Consider the following 15,707-nt stretch of genomic DNA (forward strand, 5'->3'; position numbering starts at 1 on the left):
TCACTCATTTATTTGAACTGTGACACCACTGAAAAACGTGTTTCGAGGGAATAATGGCTTTTATGTAAATGACAATAAATGAGGAATGTCTGTTACACCAACTTAAACGCACACACACACACACACACACACCCACGCACACACGCACACACACACACACACACACACACACACACACACACACGCACACACACACACACACACACACACACACACATACACACTTTGAAAGACATATCTTGTCTCTAATGTCCTCAATATGATCCCTGAGCATATGTAAAAGCGGTTTGTGATTGTTCTATCGCACATTGCTTAATTAAATGCCTTATCTTATTATTGACAAGCAGCTTTATATCTACTTCATGCTGTACTGTAAATGTATGAGCACATTTTTATAACAACATTGTGTGAAGAGAAGAGAGTGTGGTAACAGACCTTTAAAACTCACACACAAACCCCACACACTCATACACTCCATTATGAGCATGAAAGGCCTGATAAGACTATGATCATTTCCTGTATGCCAGCTCAGTCATTGCCCTCACTCCCAGCCACACATAGCTGCACCGACTCTACCCACCTGTCAGCCGATATCTATTCTGGCCCTCAGGCAACAACTCAGAGCTTAATCAATGGTTACTCACCTCATGCAGCTGTGGAGACCTCAGAGATGGACCGAGTTGTACAGAGACAGAGAAAGAGAGCCCGATAATGAAGAGAAAGAGAGGAGAATGAGGTGAGGGAGAACGCCCCACACCCTGCCCGCTCTCATCTCTCCACCCCAGAAAACCGGTCGGAGCTGTTGTCCCCTTAAGGAACACAAACACCGAGGCCTGGGCAAGTTCTCCCTTGATTTTCCAGTTCTGTTGAAATCCCACATAACCGGCTAAACCGGCTCCATAAAGCCCTGTGGGGATAGAGGGACAAAACCGAAGCCTGCCGTGCAGAAGCCTGCAATGGCATATTGAAATCAGAAGTTAGAGAGACAGAGTTAACATTATGAAATTCTTTTTAATTCAGAAATACATTTAAAATATTAGCTTGATTCATAATGAATGAATAACATAATGATTAATGTGACATTGTTTTAAACTTTTTGTTGTTTTGTTTTATGTGCTTTTATGTGAAGCTTTTATTCTGCCATCTTGGCCAGGACTCCCTTGGAAAAATACATTTTAAATCTCAATGGGAATATCCTGGAAAAATAAAATAAAATAAAATAAAATAACCCAACGTGGAAATGTAATAAATAGTATAAAAGTCTCACTATGTCCCAAACTCTAACCTACCCACTTAACAACTCAGAGGTTGTGATCACACAATTGGAGTGTGATACTAATCAAAAATCATATCTTGAATTCTGTCTTTGTATATAGTACATAAAGGCAGCTGTGTGTGTGTGAAACGAGCCATAAAGCGGCGACAGGGTGCGGTGGACAGTGGTACTGGTGTGTAAATTCAATGGGAAACAACTAACAAAAGCAATGGCATGCATGTTGTCACCGAAGCTAGACATGATGGATGCATGATGTGAAAAATGCCATTTCCTGATTCCTGAACCAGATGCCTGATAACCGGCCTGACGAGGCCGAGGCAGCATCTTCATCGTCATCCTCTTTCTCCTCCTCCAAACTACCACTCCCTGCTTTCACAGGTATCAAAAATATCTATGAGAGGATTACCAGTATGAACATATGATTATAGGTTTTATTGTCAGTGTTCAGTGATGCACACGAGAAAAAAAAACCTCAGGAGGAGGCAAAGACAGAGGCAGAGGAAGGGATTCCTCTTCCGGGACGGACAGACATGCAATAGATGTCATGTGGACAGAACAGACCAAAATAATGATAGTAAAATTACAATATAGCAATTCAGAATGACACTAAAGATTCATATGAAGTATATGGATACGGGAAGAAGTCGAGAATCTTCTAGGTGCTGCCAAACAGATTGGACCTGAGCCACGTGACTTCTACTCCACCAGGAAGACATGGAAAGTGGACAGAGTACACAAAGACACATCGCTCAAGCACACCAGTCACACCGAGGAGGAAGAAGAGACGAGAGATTAGGCTGAATCTCCTGGAGGACGGAGATCCAGATCCAAGACTTCTCTAGAGGGAAGCCAAAGAGAGAGAGAGAGAGAGAGAGAGAGAGAGAGAGAGGTCCCAGGTCATCAATGGTACTGAAAAGAGAGAACAAAGGAGGGGAAAACAGGGAAGAGAGGGAGAAGAGAGATAAAGAGAGATAGGCACACAGGACTCATGTGCTTGCAGATGTTGGACGACAAACAAACAGGGTTAGAATTAGTGTAGAAAAATGAATTAATTGACTTATTAATAAAATTACCAATATTCTCGTTGGCAGGACAGGCCCCAAACTTCTGTCTGAATTGACATTTCTTGTTGGAAAGTTAATAAAATTACTGTTAAGAGACACAAAACAGCCACAAAGACAGAAAACGGCCACAAGGAGACACAAAATTACCACTAATAGAAGCATAACAACCACAAAGAGAAGCAAAATGACCACAAAGAGACCCTGCAGCCAGCTGACTTTTCTTTTTAACTCTGGGGACAGACAGGAGGCCTGTATTCTGAGAGCAGAGAACAGAAGGAGGTCAGACAGGTATAAAGGAGCATGCCCATTTATAATTTTAGAAGTCATTAGTGGTACCTTAAAGTCTGACCTAACGTTGATAGGGAGCCAATGAAAGGAAGCTAAGATTGGTGTAATATGGTAATATTATTTGCAGTAGTTTTAGTCAAAATTCTAGCAGCTCTTTCACTGATGCCAATAAAGTTGGCTTAAATTGAATGCTTCACATAGTGTAATGTTTTTTTGCATCCACAAGAGGGCCCAGTTGAACCTTGAAGCAGAGGGAGGATCAACATGGCTCTGGGTGACAGCAGAATATTTTTGAGGCCTTTCAGTTAAATGTCGACCCAGAACTTTTCCCATCCTCCACTAAAGCAGTGGTTGTAATGAATGACTCTCAGGTGAAGCAGTTTGGGTGGTTTGGGAAGCTGAGCGGGCGATCATGAGTGGGGTGTGTACAGGGTGATCCAGGGGTGAAAGGTCAAGCCTGCAATTTATCGCTGTCCTTTTTTTTTTCTCCTCTTCAGAGACTCGTCACTTCCCTAGCTTACCTCTCAGTGGTCAAGCTGAACACATTTAAAACCTGATCAAATTATTTCATTTCAAAATTTATTTCGAACATGTAGAATAAAAAATAAATAAAATAAAAAATAAAAAAAAGAGAATGATCATACCAACAAGTGGACAGTCAGAAACAAGTAGTATTTACATACAATGAAAAGCATAAGAAAAATAAATTGTCAAACAGTTGATGCCTTGATTTTACGTATTCGAAAAGGAGTGAGAAGAAGTATAAACTTATTTAATCCCACCGCTTCTCCATAAGTCAATTATTAATTATTAACCAGCTTCCTTATTGAGCCATACATATACTCTAATTCAATTTTCCTATATTTGTCTAACTATAATTATTATCTTTAATCTGTGTCATACAGAAATATAAATTAATTACTGATATAATTATCCTTATCAAAATATAAATTTGTTATCAATCCAGAATACCAATTCATTACTTATAATATAACTTAATCACAATACAAATTCATTACTTACATATTTAACTTAATCATATTGACTATTTGTTATCTTTTTTATTATGAAAATGTATATGAACATTTTGCCCAACGTCTCTGAAATTACAGGGATTTTAAGGACACCTAGCAGTTGATTGTGTTACTGTTTGTGCACAGTTCAGCCTCCGAGTAAATAGAAAGTGCAATGTTTATTTTCCATCCAGTTTTAGGTTGTGCAGCCATAAACTTCTGAACTGAGGTGCAGTGCAGTTCATATATAGCTGGTCTACTGTTCAACACAGCCAATCCAGAAGGAACATGAGTAACACGAACAAACAGAAAGCTAGAGCTACACAATCCTATCAGAATATGTGTGTATTTTACAGGGTGAGTCTGTCTCAAGCGCTTTCGGGTACAATAACACAGACCATAGCTAAGTCTGTGATCGTATGAATGTGGGTGTGAGAGTGTGTAAGTGTGTTTGCTTGTCTGGGTTGACGCATTCAGTTAAATCTGTTCATGGAATAACTTTACTGTTACTGTTACTGTTTACTTTTGCTTGAAACCAGCACATTTGGATGCCAGAGCAGTAAGGGGTTTCAGAATCTTTTTTAATAAATGAGGATGTCCAGCTACCAGAAGTCTTACAATAAGATAAATTGCTTAAAATAAGATAAGTGCTATTTTTGTTTCTAGATAACAAAAACACCACCTGTACAGAGCCTCGCCCAGCCAGGTTTTTAACCTACAATCTTCAGGTTGGGAGACACGTTTCCTATTACCATTGAACTACCATGCCAACTGATTACTGGTGCTGTGGCTCTCGCCAGGGCAATGTCCATCAGTGGGTCCACCACTTTCATTCTCAGACAATCATGTTGCCCAGATGATGTCTCCGAATGACTTTAGTGATCACCTGGCTTTCCACTAGCGCCCCCATGAGGTAGACCTTTTTGGTTTTGTGTGAAATATTTTGCCAGCTATACAATGGATTGGTACAGTTATTTATGGTCCACAGAGGATGAATACCAATGATTTTGGGGACCCACTGACCCAATGACCCACTCTACCGCCCCCAGCAGGTCGCAGTTTTCACTTATTCACTGAAATATCTCGACATCTCAGACATTCGTGATCTCCCATGGATGTATCATAAGACCTGGATATGACCCAGCCATTCAGCCGTGCTTTCAATTTTTTTCCGTTAGCCACTCGCAGCAAAAAAGCTTAAAAGGCATTTTCCCCCATAGACAGCCATTGTAAAAGAGGCGTCTTTAATACTGTTGACAGGATACCTCGAACAAGGTCAATTATGACTCTTTCTGTTGTGAATTTTTGATCCATGGAGGTTTTATATTTGTAAAACTTTCCTGGATCCCAATCATCCAAATGTAAAGTCTACGGCCGAGTGAGAGCTCGTGGGCGGGGCCAGCGGGAGAAACACCACTGTGCATATTCAGTGAGCCACATACCCCGGAAGTAAACCAGGAAAGTAGAAAACTCTTTCTTTTTATTGGAATGAATAGTTACCATCTTGGGGTCCAGTATTCGGTTCATAATACATCCATGTGATCTCCAGAGGATGAATCTCAATGACTTTTCCTTTAGCACCATCATCAGGTCAAAGTGTCAGTTTGTCCAATACTCAGTTTTTTGTTTTTTTTTACCAAATACCTGCAAAAAGAATGACATTCCCATCCGTGTTCGTTGTATTTTGTGTTTAGTACTAATTCACAAATGTTAGCATGCTAACATGCTGACATCAGCATGTAGCTCAAGGCCTCACACGTCCGCTATAGCATGGCTGCAGACTTCTTAGTCTTGTTTATACTTTGATGAAACTTTTAACGATGGATTTTGCCTGATTCAAAGTTAGTCCTTTTTCATTAAGTGTGTACTATAGTTTTGTCTTTGTCTGTCGCATGTGTAATCATTGCTATAGATGTATATTTGCTGTTCTGGTTTAGATTATTTTCATCATCAGAGCAGGGTGTTGGTCTAATGATGATTCTGAGACTGCAGGTTGGTATTGTATTGAATGGGACGTAAACCATCTGAAGTACTGTTATGAATGGAATGTGACGGATTGGAATAAATTAACTCATGCAAACAGTCTAAACCTTGAAATTAGATATTTTGTTCCAAGATAATGATAATCTACTAAAACAAAAAAAAGCTACTTAAGATTGTTGCTAGGAAACATCTGTAGCACTGTCCAATCATAATTTCCAAAAGTTGTAGGAGGCCACATATATCAAGGGGCTATAATAAACATTTTAATACTAAAAATGGATCACATGACCACTTGTATCTAAATAATCCACAGATAATTATCATCTGACCCTTATTCTCCTAAACTCTATAGAACATTATTGTGTTTTTCAGCTCATTTAATTTGAGGTATACTGTGTTTTATTTATGTAATTTTAAATCTTCCCTATTCACATCATTATTAAACAGCATTAAGTGTTAGTACAGATATGTTGCCCATATCCCATTACCTCTTTTACTCTTCAATCTAAATGTCTCGTTGATTTAGTAAACATGTTACAACCAGGTTTACATTGGAACTTACTGGCTCCTACAAAACAAGCACTTCAGATCCAGTAATAATTTATGTTGCTACAGATTATTCCATAAAAAATGTCACTAAAAGAGATGGTGCTATGTGAGTATTTGCAGATGTCTCTAACACAGCGTGAACAATTTCCAAGTTGCCATTGAGCCCACCAACCACTTTCACAGCTCTCTATTTGGGTCAACACAGGGTGCTGTAAGTTACGACACTGCGAGCTGTAGGAATTTGAACCCGTCCTTAGACTTGTTATGATGTTCATCCACCCTCTCTCACTTGTTCTTCCCCACCCCTCCCCTCCCATCCCCACCCTCCTTCTCCTCCTCTTTATTTATGATCATTACCTTGACCTGCACCAACCATCACTAAAACACTCACAGGCCTGTATATCACTGGAGTCTCTCTCTCCGTTACATAAACAGCATCTATCAAATCTGTTGAGGAGAAGATAGGCCTAAGGGGCACTAATCAGACAGGCACTGCGGTTTCTCTGGGAATATTAAGAAAATGATTGTTTTGTTTTCACTACTTCAATTTACTGACTCAATTATTCTATTTCCCATCCAATAGGAAAGGGACTATAAAAGCAATGCATCAATTATATGTGGTTTTCAGGGGAACCATTCCCAAAGGGAGAATGTGTCTCAGTAAAATCTTCAGTTAGTGCATTGACTCTGGGCCCGATTGCTGGCTTGTTTTTACTCTGTAGGCCAGTGCTGAAATCAGTTAGTCCAGAGTGACATGCAGGGCAGCAGCGTAAATAACTGTTAGCAGGTAGGAGCTTCAGTGTCTTGCTCAAAGGCACTCCAACAGGATGCATTACTTTTGATGGATACATCGACTACCTAACTATGATTTAACCTGAATTTTGTTGCTGCTCAGTGAAAACCACAAATCTCCAAAATGTCAACTTTCCATTGGCTAAGAAAAAGTTTTTAGCTTTGTATTAATACATTTATAAATCCAATGGGATTTAAACAGTTTATTTAGGATTTGTTTTATTGTTTTTTGGCATTCTTTCCTTATTCCATAGAAAACACATTTTCACTCCCAACTTGTTTAATACCGAAGCTTGGTCAGTGGCTCTACGCTTCAAACAAAGACGCTGTAGATACTCTCTATAGTGTCAGTTTATGACGTGTCAGGGACGGCATGTCAATATATACTTGTTGCATGCATCGTGTCTTCGCAAAAAGTTAAGTTTAGGCAACAAAACGACTATTACACTACACAACTTTAGCCCTGATTTTCTTCTCCCCGACAGTTTTTGGAGATCTCCGTTAAAAGCCCCATCAGAGGCAAGTCAGCGTTGGCTCACCGCTCGCACATTGGCATTTGAGCGCCATGTGTGAACTGCTCAAAGACGCGAGACGAGAGACTCGCCGATGCCTCGCAGACACATTCCAGATATCTAGCATGCTAAATATCTGGACCTGTCGGGGACTCTGGCCACTAGCTACAGCCAATGAGAGCGCGAGACACGGATTGAGGATAAACCTGGGGGGTTGAGGGGTCGCCTGTAACAACAGGAATTTACTGTATGTGTTGCACTTGCAACACGGAGCAAAGCTGTTGTTGCACCTACAGGAATAAATACTAAAAAAGACGTGTGGAAACCGATGGTTAAACACGTGCCAACGACAGTATTAACAATGTGTCTCGCACATGGTTTCACATCATTTACCGTGTTTTCATGACATAACTTAGTTTGCAGACATCATCGGGGTTTCCTCCTGGTGAAAGGTCTTATAGTGTGTGACCCCGTGTCAGTCATGTAGTGAGAAAACCACAACGACTTAAAGCCTCCAGATTACAAGACAGCAAGTTGTGTAATGTGAACAGTACAGAGATCTGACCACTTTGAGAGTCTGGTCAGGAAAAGACCGTGGTTGATGTTAACTTGACTGAATAACGACTCACGTGACTAGCGATTGACGTGACAAAATAAGTCAACGTCACCTTTTAGTGTTACACAGGAGACGAACAGGGGTCTCCTGTGTGAAAGTCCTGTGTAGTTTTATAAAATTCTAAAGTGATTAGCTGGATTATGAGCAGCAAGAAATGCACATGGAAAGTGTCCATGCATGCCTAAACAATAGTTAGACGCACACACACACCCACACACACACACACACACACACACAGATAAGACATCAAAGCAGCGGGCAGATTTACAAGACACTGCAGAGGGCCTTTAAAAAATACTGCTGCATAAATGTTTATGCAGCTCTCTCCATGTCAGGCACTAGGGGGAGGAGAGCATGGCAGAGCAGCGCAAGACCAGACACTTTGGAAAATTAATGGCTGCCTATGAATCTGACGAACCGTTTGCATTTCTGTGTGGGAGACATTGTAATAGCTGTAAATGGTTGACGGGGTAAATCTGGCCTGCTTAGTGAGGCCCAGCGGCTTTGACAGGTGCACTCTGGTAGTCTCTGACCGTGAATACAGAGACGATGGTGAGTGGGCAAGTGAGCCATACTGTAAAAAAAAAAGATATGCACTGCTCCTAGACGCACGGCTGAGAGGCAAGGCAGGTGGCTTTTGCAGAAGTGTCCGTCAAATAGCTTAATATGATTACACAGTGGCTCTTAAGAGGCTTTGTTTCTGTTATATTGTACTATATATACTGTTATGGTATATATACTGACACCTGTGCATTTAGCCTATTACAGCAGAAGTACAGTTAACACCACAGCCCACAAATCAGCTAAACACGTTATCCTTGAATATAAATGACCGACCCTCCCAGCTCCAACATGAGCCGGCTCCATCTCTGGCTGACCTCATCAAATAAGGGTGCGAAGAGTTACTATGCCAACCAGCCAGCCAGTCCTGTTGCTGATCTCCAGATAAGGTTGTGTGTGTGTGTGTATGTGTATGTGTCAGTGTGTGCACTGGAAATTCTTGCAGCATTGAAACCACCACCATTCCACCACCCTCATACTTCCCACCCCCATGTGTTGCATGTGTCTGAGCGGGTGTGCACGTGTAACTAAACCTCGGTCATTGGACTCAGACATGGCATGGGCGTGGGACACTATAAGGCAGAACTTTGATGAGAGGGTGGAGCATTGGTGCTGCGTGGCTACTCCAGTATGTGTGTGTGTGCTGGACCCATGCCCATGTTTAGATACACAATGTAGGGTAGCCCAGGAGACACACACACACACACACACACACACACACGTACAAGAGCCACATTTAAATACAAAGGTGCAATATTTCACCTTTGAACACTGAAAAGGAACGATTATTGTAGTCCAAAACAGGTGCAGTAATAAGTGATTTTATTTGAAGTGTGATTTCCTTCTTATTGCTCTTTTTGTCAATTACTGTCTTCTGAATTACCTTAAGTTTAACTTAAAAATATGAGATGTGAAGGATGACTATATAACAAAAATAACATTGACATATTATCACCTCATAAAGTTCTTATGGGTAATGTGTTAGCGGACAAGACAAAATGGCAAACAACCAACATAAATGTGTGACTGATGAACATTTTCAAATATTCAAATTTTCTTTTTTTGCAGGAGTTTGCAACAACACCAGGGATAAAAGCCATGTGAGTTTTTGGATGGTGAGGAAAAAAAGACATCAAGAGAGTGTACAACTTCTTGTTGCTTTGTGTCTTCAAGCAATGGTTTGGAATCAAGCTTGCCATAAAAACGTCATCACCTCACAGTATATCAAACACTGCTGCTGTGGCTTTGAGTAATTACTGCTTTATGAAAAAATGATATCATCAGGATAGGGGGCGACTTACAAATGTAAAACCAAAGTCTTACATCTCATTTCCACTGCGTGGCTCGATTTGATTCCACTCAACTCACTTTTGGCACCAGGTCCTTTTCTCTATTTTGTTTTCCACTGCAGATAGTACCCTCTCAGTGTAGGCGGGATTCTCAGCTGATTGCCGTGGCGCCATCACGTGAAACAACGTGACATCTTCTTCAACGTGACACTTGCTGAATCCTTTCATCAGCAACCAAACAGAGGAACATCTGCAGTTTTTAAAATCTGGGTCAAGTGAATAAAAAATATGTTGTCGCTATTGACGGTATAGCTTTGCTATTTGATAATGTCGGGTTTTTGCAGACTGTCCCATGTCGTGCTAGTGACGATTCTCTCTGACCAATCAGTGGTCTGCAGTGTTTTTACTCCACCTTCTAGTATCGGTTCAGCTCGCTTGGAACCTCGCCCGAGGTGGTACCAAAAAAATTTACCAGATACCGGGTACCATCCACAACTTCTACTAATGGAAAAGCAAAAAAGAGTGATTTGAGTTGAGTAGAGCCGTGCGGCATTAGGAATGGCTTTGTCTTCCTCCATTTGAGGAATAGTTATAACCACCTTGCTGACGAATGCAGTGTTATTACTTGACCGAAAAACCCCCACAAATGTCTCAAGCAACTTCATTCCTATTGTATTGCATGCTGAATTGTAAAAAGCACTGATGTATGTGTACATATTAGTGTGACTGAGATTAAACGTAGTGTCCTCTCTATAGCCGAGCCAGAGAGCATCAGGAGCTGGCAGCGCGGTCCGGGCCACCCAGAGCGATGAATAAACCCGGGACGTCAAACAAGCAGAGAGGTAGGATAAATATTTCAAACCCCAGCGAGACAGAAGAGAAGAGAGAGCGAACAGGCTGAGGTGAGAGGGACAGTGTGCAATAATAAGAAGGATGAATAAAGCGCAAAAGGGAGAAAGAAAGTGCCAATGGTGAATGTGTATCTGTGTGTACATAGTGTGTATATTTATAGGGTGGTTCTGTCTCAACGGTTTAATGGTACAAAACCACAGATCTTGAGTGTGTGTGTGTGTGTGTGTGAGTGTGTGAGGCTGATGTTTTTTTTTTATCATATGTGGCTATCAAATTAGAGTCAGTGTATACAGTAACAATACAGGAAAGAACCGGAGAGTTTGAGGACTTCCCAAGGTCTCCCTCTATCTATTGCTATTGAACACACACGCAAACATGCACACACACTCTTGTGTCAGCAGTCTGAGACACATACAATGTTAAGCAATGTCACAAACCCTGTCCTATGTCATCTGTATGTCTCTCTTTCCTTCTCCTCATTTAACAGTCCGACACACACACACGATTTGGTTGTTGTACCTGTTAAAGGGACTCTATATGTAAGAATCAGAAATTGCTTGTTAACAGCGACACCTGTGGCCGCTAAGTCAACGAACATCAGCGTCCTGTTGCTCGCGCTTGTGCTCGCTCTACATAGCAATGAACGTGCATCTGTCAAAACAGTGAGGAGACACACGTCACTTAAAACCATAATATCACTCTATATTTCACCTGCTTGGCAGTAATGTTAGCTGACCAGACGAAGGTCTCTCCATGAATTGATGTTGATCCTAGTGTTGGCTTTTCCTGCTTCAGCCTCCCAACCGCGGCCGGAGGGAACAGGGGAGACACCGGAGCCCCGTCACTTCACAAGACACAGGAAACCTCTGTTGGTCTGAAGGAGCATGCAGCATTTATTTCTGCACAAACTTCCACTGTACATTCACTAGATATTCTCAGAGCTAAACTAACTCTTCTGCAGCGTGTAGTGTGCGCGCATGTCAAACATATATTTCTGCAGGTGGAAATACGCTGAAATCAAGGTCCGTCCAAATATTTTTCCCCCTGCACGAATGTTCCAAAGGGGTGTGCCAGCCTTCATAAGAACCCGCAAAGTCATTTTTTTGTACATTTTTCAGACGAAAATCCATGTTTGGTGTGAAACGGCGCTTAGTATTCAGGTCCCACTCTCACAACCTACTCCACTTATCTAGTGTTACCTCACTCTGCGCCAGTCACCAGACCTACTACCGCTGTACTGGACATATATACACACTTACACGCAGATAAAGAGGCAGACAGACAGACAGACGCACGGCTGTCTTTCAGTTGATTTGTTTGTTTGTGTATCAGTAGTTTACAATAAGCAGCCGTTGTTGCGGGACTGTGTGAGCCTTGTTGTTGTGTTGCCGCTGGCTTCCTGTCTGTACCGGCCTGTTTCCTGTGTGCGTTTGCCTCCATGACAGGACGCCTCCAGGCTTCCTCCCTCAGATTAGTGTGTGTGCTCTGCTGATAAAAAAAGCCTAGTGCTACTGTGTTCTCTCTCTCTCTCTCAATCTATTCCTGTTTTACATATTCTCTTCTTCGTCACTACCTGACTCCATTTTTAGCTCCGCGCACTTGCACACCATCAACAATGGAAAGGATTGAAATTGATGGCCATGTGAACATACACAATGTTCACATCTATCTTCATTCAAGCTAATAGAGATGGACAGAGGGTCTGAGAGAGACAGAATATCTATCACACGGGGGGTTTCCAGACAGAAAAATGGACTGAGAGAGGACGGTAAAGGATGGTTTTGAGATGACCAACATTAGGGCATTCTTCTCCTCTTCACACAGCGAGCTCCTCTCTCACTCACTCAGCCCTCTCTGCCTCGGCGAACAGATTGCTTGGCCTTGGATGGAGTGAGTGTGCTCGAGTAGAAGGAGCATTGGAGGAGGGAGAGCAGCAGAGACTTTGCCCTGATTTATGCCCTGTTTCTAGGCCACAGCCATCCTGTAACACCCTACAACTTCAAATCGCCCTGTCTTCTGTTAAGTTTAAGGAGTCAGTGTTACTTAAAACATTTAACTCTTGTGCATGAGTGAACCAGCCTCAGATGCTTTAAACTTGTGTGCATGTAAACAGTTAAAATCTTGCTGTTGTCACCAGTAATGGATACCTATCATATTGTTGCGTTACAATTCTGAACGCCTTTATGTCTCCTGGGAACCAAAACTGGAAACATTGCTTGGAATTCCCAACAAAGAGAGCTCTGCACGTCCCTGACTCCAGAAAAATGCTGTTTACTCTCTCGCTCACCCTTCTCACCCTGCCGTGGCCTCATTGGCTGTCAGTGGGGCCATTCATCCTGGGAGGAGCCAATGAGCGATAGGCCCTGGCTCTGAGTTAAGCCAATCAAACTGCACTAAACGGTGACATTGAAGGAGATGCTGGGAATAGCCGGCCAGTGTTTATGGGCTCCTGCCTGCCTGACAGAAAGCAGAACCCCTTGACAGGAGAAAAAAAGCAATTAGGCAATTACACCATCTAGTCCTATAAGGATCCCACATCACACTGTTTTCTTAGCCTTTTCGTGGGCCCGATAAGGGACAGCCGCCGCCGCCGCCTCTGCCGCCACAGCTGAGGCAGAGCTGAAAAATGATCAGTGGATGGACCTGTGGAGGATGGCAGAGAAGAGGAATGGGAAGGAAACAGGGATGGGGAAAGGCTGGACGGTGGAGAGGGATAAGAAGGGGAACAAGAAGAAGAGAAGGGCAGAGAGGGAAGGGGTATAAAGAAGAGGTGAAAGTGAGGGATAGAGTTCAGAGAGGGGATGGAAAGAGAAAGTCGAGAAAGAAGGATGTCCAGGGAAAAGTGAAATAAGAGGTTACATGCTGAAGACCTGGTGGAGATTTGTTTTCTTGATTTGAATCTTGACTGTTTGAATGGGGGGAACAAAGGTGATTGGCTCATGGGACATTAGTAACTTACTGTAGTAACTTTACTGTAGTAACTTAACGTAGTCACTATATACATTATATTTAGGTATACTTTAATTTTTGAAACAGCCTGAACAGCCACGGTCCACCCACACGGGTGTCCCTTATTTTGACCGATTATTCATCCGCTCATGGCTGTCTGGGCGTGTACAGACTGTGCTTGATTGACATCTCCCTTACACTGTTAGCTTTATTGCACCTGTAAGGGTGTGACACTTTGATCATTCTTACATGTAGTACAGTTTAGCTCCAGAGCTCTAATCAGTCTGAATAAGTGAAAACACCTGTGTGGGTGTCCCGGGCCCTTACGTTTACCTTACTCATTCATGACTGCTACTCCACAGCACATATTTGTAGTTGGAATATTATCATAGACTGTTTCAGAATTAATACTATTATTACTATTACTATTACTATTAATACTATTACTCTAATAAATATTATTTCATTTTCACTTACAGCACTTTCATTAATGTTTATGCGAAACATTTAAGTCGCTGTGGGCTGCACGGTGTTTCAATGTTGACTCTAAATGTCCCGTAGGTGTGAATGTGTCTGTCTCTATGTGTCAGCCCTGTGATAGTCTGGCGACCTGTCCAGGGGTGTACCCCACATTCGCCCAATGTCAGCTGGGATCGACTCCCTGAATAGGATAAGTGGTTAGCAATAATGGAAGGATTTAAGTTGCTAATTCATGTCCTCCTACTTGCTGTCAGGGCCGGCTTAAGACATAAGCCATATAGGTGGTCGCCTAGGGCGCCACCTTCTGGGGGGCAGTGCTCGCCCTCTAAAAAAGAACAAAACAAAATGCTAATAATTTTTTTTTTTAAATGCCGGTGAGTGCCCTTCCTCAGTTTTTTTGCATTGAGGTAACAAACAAATAAAAAAAGAAAGAAATACACTTTTCACCTGCGTAACTCTCTTTCTCACACTTTTTCATTTGCCCGGTCGCACTTACTGTATGTGTTGATAAAAGTGTAAATTGTATGGAAACTGACTAAATACTTTTAAGCCAACATTATCAGGGACCAATTGTTAATTTATATTATAATAACTACAGTTATTCATGAGAATAAAAAAATTGGATTTGTGTCTTAAAACCATTGTGATGTCTGATGTGTGTTGCGGTCTACGGGGATTAGGGTTGGAGTGTCTGCTGTTAATGAAGTTTTGTGTGTTTACTGTCTTGCCGTGATGGTGATGATTACTGGAAAAAAAAAGATTTATCCAAAGAGAAACTGGAGCCCACTTATTACTGACCAATTAGAGAGCAGTTTCTTTGCACACCAAACTTTTGGTCCGCTTGTAAATGCTGCCGGGTGAACACAAACCAAAGTCGAGGCATCATGCAACATTGTAACAATTTGGTCCCTGATTCAGACCAGCGAAAATGAACTACAGGTGGGAAATGCACTTACTTTCCACCTTGCAACACGTGGGGCACACTAATTCTTTCAAATGCACAGTTCGCTGGCATTGGATGGAAACCATGAGGCGCAGAATCGTCTAGGCCCTTATCACGGCGGCCTTTTTGACATGTCATAGCAGGGTAAACACAGGTGTGACTGATCAAATTAATTATGGTTCCTTTCTATTTAGTGTGTCACAGTCATTCCAGTGAGCCAGCATGCACAATACCAGGGCCCTGGCCCACCTGAATGGAACAGGGCCATAATTCATGTTATTAATTACACCAGTGTTCACCCTGCAATGACATGGCAAAATAGATGCTGTGAAAATGGTCTATTGGACATAATTCCTGGGCTGAGATACTGGGCTAGTGTTGCACTTTTTGAAGCTTGACTGCTCTGCTGTGCTGATTGATTTACTCCCATACTCACAGAATCAGGCAGGTAAAACAAATGCAACACAAATGTATCAGGTAAAAAGGGAGACATTCAAATTAAAGCGGATATTTTATACTAATTCCTGCTCCATGTTTACC

The 15,707-nt window shown here is 41.9% G+C and overlaps 1 protein-coding gene across 1 annotated transcript in view; it reads right to left on the minus strand.

The window, feature by feature from the left end:
• rbbp8l (retinoblastoma binding protein 8-like) overlaps nucleotides 1–15,707 on the minus strand; it is a 48,364-nt gene that overhangs the window by 14,768 nt on the left and 17,889 nt on the right. Inside the window, exon 3 of the mRNA XM_037774088.1 lies at nucleotides 645–907. Coding sequence (XP_037630016.1) covers nucleotides 645–907 — 263 coding nt within the window. The remainder of the gene's footprint in view (nucleotides 1–644; nucleotides 908–15,707) is intronic.

The sequence above is a fragment of the Sebastes umbrosus genome, chromosome 6 (genome assembly GCF_015220745.1).
Source record: "Sebastes umbrosus isolate fSebUmb1 chromosome 6, fSebUmb1.pri, whole genome shotgun sequence".
Lineage (NCBI taxonomy): Eukaryota > Metazoa > Chordata > Actinopteri > Perciformes > Sebastidae > Sebastes > Sebastes umbrosus.